This window comes from Apteryx rowi, unplaced genomic scaffold (genome assembly GCF_003343035.1).
Source record: "Apteryx rowi isolate R43461 unplaced genomic scaffold, aptRow1 scaffold_536, whole genome shotgun sequence".
Classification (NCBI taxonomy): Eukaryota; Metazoa; Chordata; class Aves; order Apterygiformes; family Apterygidae; genus Apteryx; species Apteryx rowi.
The window spans coordinates 472334-478318 of NW_020450801.1; the positions used below are offsets into that span (position 1 = coordinate 472334).

At 47.0% G+C, this 5985-nt stretch overlaps 1 protein-coding gene across 2 annotated transcripts in view; it reads left to right on the plus strand.

Annotated features, from left to right (window-relative positions):
* Window positions 1–5285, plus strand: part of STAC (SH3 and cysteine rich domain) — a 73797-nt gene extending 68512 nt beyond the window's left edge. For both annotated transcript variants that reach the window (XM_026081052.1, XM_026081053.1), the window contains one exon: window positions 5187–5285. In XM_026081052.1, coding sequence (XP_025936837.1) covers window positions 5187–5285 — 99 coding nt within the window. The remainder of the gene's footprint in view (window positions 1–5186) is intronic.
* Window positions 5286–5985: the final 700 nt, after the last annotated feature.

The following is a 5985-nucleotide window of genomic DNA, read 5'->3' on the forward strand; positions in this document are numbered from 1 at the left end:
GGCCTGTCTTTCATAAAAAGCACGTAGCCATCCATGACAGCATTCCAGTCACGTAAGCTATCCCACCATGTCTCTGTAATGGCAATGAGATCATGGCCCTGCGACCGCACACAGATCTCTAGTTCTTCCTGTTTGTTCCCCAWGCTGYRTGCRTTGGTGTACAGGCATTTCAGAGAGGTGATCGAGCATGCAGGTTTCCCAGGAGGGATACAAGAGGATCCTCCATAGCCACATCCCATGTGCACTTCCCTGGCTGCATGCACCTGCTGGAGACATCCCAACTTGAGCCGTGTTTTGCTGACTGTCTCTATAACTCTCCCCTTCCCCCATCTTTTCTAGTTTAAAGCCCTCCTTACCAGGTTGGCCAACCTGTTGGCAAAGACCCGCRTGYCCYRCCTCRTGAGGTGGATCCCATCTCTCGCCATCAGTTGTCGATCTTCAAACAGGGTCCCATGGTCGTAGAAACCAAAACCCTGTTGCCAACACGAGCGGCGCAGCCAGCTGTTAACTTGGAAAATCTGTCTCCTCCTCCTCCCATCCTTCCCCCTCACTGGCAGGATTGAGGAGAAAATGACCTGGGCTCCCAGACCCTTGACCACCATCCCCAGAGCTCTGAAATGCTGTTTGATGGTCTCCAGTTTGCCCTTGGTATCATTAATGCCTACATGGAAGAGCAGCAGAGGGTAATAGTTCAACATGTGGACAAGCCTTGACAATCTTTCCATGACATCTCATATTCAAGCCCCTGGCAGGCCACAAACCTCTCTAGACATGAGGTCAGGTCGGCAGATAGATGCCTCCGTCCCCTGCAGCAGGGAGTCCCCCACAACAATCACCCGCTGCTTCTTCTGGACGTTCCGGCAAGGCACAGGGTCTTTCGGCCCAGTTGCTTCCCTTGAAGTCATGCCTAGCTCCTCCTCATCCTGGAGGGCACTAAACCTGTTCCTCAAATGCCAGTCTTCAGGAGAAGTAGGAGCCTTTCTCCTCCTACAAGAAGTGACCAGTTTCCAGCCTTCTTCTACAGTGTTATGTACCATTTCACACGGCACAGAGCCCTCCAGCAACTCCACTGCTGTGGGGGGTTGGGACTCCTGGAGCTGTATGGTCTCCAAGAATACCCTATCTCTTGCTCATCTTCTCGGATGCTGGGCAGCCTACTGACCTCCTCCCGTAACTCCCTTACCTGATGACAGAACTAATCAACAGCAGCACACCTCCTGCAGGAGAGCTGACTGCCAGCCCAGGCCTCACCGAGAGGCCCCAAGCACTCCCTACAGCCTGAGACCTGTAGAGCTGCATCTGTTGTCAGAAGGTCTGTCTGGGTCAAAACCTCTGACACAGCTGATGCAGCAACTCCAACAGCTACTGCAGAATGTGCTCTGCAGTGTGTCATGGCCATATCTGAGGAAGCATACACTACTAGGACTGGAAGCAAAGGTGCCTTCTTGCACCCTTCTGCATGAACTGCTGTCTCTGCTCCCTGCACTCTGGGCCTGGCTCTTATATAGGCCTCTCCCTAGCACTGACTCACAGGGTGCTTGACCTGCCCTAATCAAGGGCCACCTGGATCAAAGGCCCCAACTCCCTCTGATCAGGGACAACCAAGAGAGCATTTTAGAGGCAGCTACACCTAGCTAGAGCTTCTCCCAAGAGAAGTTAAGGCCTCCTGTAGTTGTCCTTGCCTAGCTCCCCTTTCCTGTTAGCAGCAAATACCCTCTAGTTCCTTGGGGTCCCCAGAAAGCCCGCACAACTTCCAACAAGGTCCTCAAAAGTTCTAAGCAGAGCCCAGACACTCCTGCACAAACTGCTGTGTCTGCTCGCTGCCTGTGTTGAGCTATGCTCAATTGTTCATCTCCCCCATCTGCCATGGAGCTGCCTGGTGAATATGAACTCCTGAGAACAGAAGATGTTAATAAGTTCAGAAAAGAGTCAGAATTCCAACAGTTGGGTTTTTTGTTGGGGGGGGGGGGTTTCTATCAAAATGAAACAGGAGAATGTGGAAATGACTTTCTAATATTACATCCCATTTTCAGTTATTTCTGAGGGCCACTTGATGACTCAGAAACAGCCTGAGATATAGTGCTTAATCCATGGCTTACCCCATTACTAATCTCTTGAAACAGGGTCCTTTTTATTTTTGTTTTTTGAAGAAAAAAAAAATCTTCCTCCATTTGTGTTGCTACCAAATTCACTGGGGAGTTGCTGCTCATTTACCTTGGCAGGACAGCAGCCTTCCCCCAAAACATGCCAGCCTGAGTAGTTGCCATTTTAAGCAGCTTCCAATTTACCGCAGCAAGCTGTTAGTGCCTGCTGGCAGCTGCGGTACCCTTGTACCTTCACAGCCATCACGCTTGCCATCTGTCACCACGGCTAGTCCACAGTGGCAGCTGCTTCGTCAGGCCAAGCCCAAAACTCTGGATACCACTATTTACATCCCTGGGTTTACCCTTGATTTACACCCACCTAAGAAATTCAAGAGCCAGATCCCAAAGCTACAACTTGTGGGTGAAAACCTTGGGTCAAGCTGAGCTTAAGGGCAGCGCTCGCGAAAGGCGATGAGGACAAAAGTGGCTAAAGACTGTGTTGTGTTCTCTCGTTTCTGAAACTGCAGTATTTGGAGCCTCTCCAGGGCTTTGTACCTGTGTACCTGTGGCAGACAGCAGCTGCCACAGCCCCCCAGGACCTCTGACTGGCACAGGATTAGCAAAGTGTGGCATATTGTGGCCATGCTCTCTATTCCCTCCAGACACATGCCCTTCCTTGGGAGAGAGTGGAAAAAACTGCCAGCCAGGAGCCAATGCATTCAAGGGTTAGTGTATTAGTGTTAGAGCATTTCAGCTGGAATTTGGGAGAATTCCAATTTATGTATTAGTATAGAGTGTGAGAGAAATTCTTGTGGAAAGGTTATGTACCTCATACCCAATGAAGATCTAAAGCTATTACCATAGCAGAGCATTCCCACTGACATCAGGAGAACTCAAATAGCAGACCAGCAGCAGAACCAAAAAAACTTCTAAAAGGCCAAATCTGCCATCATTTTGTCTCTTCAAGGAGGGAGAAAAGCAGTGTTCAGGAAATCCAGTTTTTTACTTTGCCAACAAATCATGCTGCTGACTGTACAAGACATTGGGGAAAATCACTCTGTTTCTGCAACACATTGAGCACCAAGCCTCAGGTTAAGCGTGAGAGGCAGCGCTGCTAGTGAACAGTGCAGACCTGCTGCGGAGCCCCATCTGGAGATGTTGGGTTTGTTTGTTTTTTCCCTGCTCATGCCAAAAACTAGAGGTCTTGCAGACTTTAGTTAGGAAGAGAGCACAGGGAGGGTCAGGTGTACCTTTGGAAAAGCTAAGTCCATTTGCAGAGAAGTTGCAAAGGCTTCTTTTCCCACAGACAGATCAACTAAGAAGGAGGGTCTTTCAACCAAGATGCTCTTTTCTACTCTTGGACACTCTGCCGTGCTTGGTCATCCTTACTCTGGTGCTTCTTTGCAGGCTTGTTCTCACATCACTTAAGGTTTCATAGTCTTTCTCAGAGCCACAGACCAACTTCTAGCAATAGTCAGAAACAACTTTCTGTGTACGTGTGCTTTACGCATCTTTTTGCTTTGACAGTGACATGGCCAGAGTGGGAGCAGCTGTTGTGCTAGGGATTCCTTCCACAAATAGCTTGGCTTTTTTGCGACAGTACCTTGACTAAGTGGCATAAATTACATGCCTCTCTTACTGTTTCCATGTGCTTTAGCCCAAACAAGAATAGATTATGTTTTTTAATTGGATGTCAGCATTATTGGTGTGCTCAGTCATTCTACCCCAGGGATTCAATTCAGTTAGTACTAAGTAGGTAGCTCAGGTAAGAAAACTAATGAGCCCATTTGCTTTCCAAACCCTTATTTGCAGGTACAGAGATGCACCTGAGCATTTCCAAATATTCTTGGTGGCAAATATGATGCAGCTTCACCTCTTTCTTAAGACCTTTCTTTTCCCACTGGCAGTGTCAGTAAATTTTACGTATGTAACAGCAGGAGGACAAACCAGCCCAGAGTTCAGATGTGACATTTAGGTGTCACTGTACAATCCATAATAGTCATGCTGAAATGCATTTAGTTGGGAACATTTTAGAGCCATTTCTGTTCATTTCATACCTCCTGAATTATTATAATTAAACACCACAAATAACTATCAGACAAAGCCCTTCTGAGTGTTAGTCCAGACAGAGAGCATTAAGGACCTGGCACTTGCATCATGAGAAACCAGTGAGTTACTCTCAATAGGACTATCAGTTTTCTGTTTAATTTTTAATCTTACTTGATTAAGAGGAAATACATAGTTCCTTGGCACAGATATTTGAAAGCAGCTCTTAATTTTGAGTGCCTCTGTGCTCAAGTGCCCAGCCTGAAACACCTGTGCTGCTAGGCATTCAGGCAACAAGTGCTCAGCCATTGCCAAAAGTGTCTCAAGCTGGGCCCTAAAAAGGAAGTATCAGAGATCACGAAGGTCTTTAGGAAATGCAAACCTTTACTGTGATGTAATATTTGTATTACTGTAAAGACCATATGCTCGGGCCATAATTGGCTCCATTTGGAGTAGGTGCTATGCAAACACACTCTCAGCATATTCGGACTTGGCACGCAAGACCGGCATAGGCATCTGTTGGTGAGAGGAATGACTGAATAAGACAACCTGCTGTCCATCTGAGGAGTACCTGGGCTCCTTAAACATGCTGTAGAGAATATGCTTGTGTTCAGATCAGATACTACAAGTGACTCACCTTGGCATGGCGATTACTTTTCACCACTGACTGTCCAGGGAGCCGGATAGCTCATGGTCTGAATTACCCATTTCTCCCTCACACATAGAAAACAATGTCCACCTTAAACCATGGTAGTTACAGTAGGTCGAAGTCATAATGCAAGCTTCAAAATCTTTGATCCACAACAAAGTTCTTCCTGGTTTTGACGCATCTTATGCATATGCGGCACTTTGGGGAGGCGGGGGGAAGGTTTGTCGCTAAAAATATGAGCTAGTCAAAGCAGTCAAAGCAGTCAAAGCAATGAGAGCCTAAAAATGATTGTTCTGCTTACGGGAGTAACTGGCAGGAAGTCTGGCCCACCTGCTAAATAGCCTGGAATAATGTGTCGCCTGATCGTGGCAAAGAGTTTATTATTGTCATACCTTCTTTGCATTCAGATCTGCGTGACTTCTGAAAAGGAACACGATGGCTTCATCAAAGTATACAGCGGGAAGAAGAAAGGCTTTGTCCCCATAGATGTCTTAGAAAACATCTGATTTCAACAGCCCGCTTGCTGCAGTAGGAGCCCTTTGTTGGCAATACCTGTCTGCCTCATCTCACACTGTGTCAACCCAGATGGGCTGTCTTGCAGATGTTCAGGGAATAGCGAGAAAACTGCAACTACGAGAAGAAAAAGACATTTAGACTGTCACAGCAACACTAAGAAATACAAAAAGTGGATTGATTGAAAGAAAATATAGTCAGAAACCACTGGGGAAATGAGAGGCCCTTGGAAACTAATAGGAATAAGGTAAGGGGGAAAAAAAAGTCTGAACTGATTTCTGGTGCAAGATGACTATTACAACCCTGATGGAGACAGTCAGCTGTTCTGAAGGACTAAATTCACGTCCTGTTCTCGTGTCTTAGAAAACTGTTGGACTGCTTTCTTGTTTGAAGTGTGTTTTGGGGAGGGGGAGTCGGGGAGGGGAGGGAAATACTGTTCAAACTGTCTTTGTACTGCAGTCCAATGCTTGTAGTAAAGTGCGGCTGTGGTCCTACAGTTTTGTCCCCAGTATCAGCCGATCAGCTGAAGCATTTAATGCTGGTGTTTAGTCTCATAACACAGCAGTTTGGAGATGCTGTGTTAACATCAGTCTGCCGTGTGCACTGTGCCCTGGCAGTCGGCAGTTTTCTCTTTCTGTGTCACCTTACCATACAGAAGAGTAGTGAATGTCTGTGTCCTTTGTTTCCTCTGTA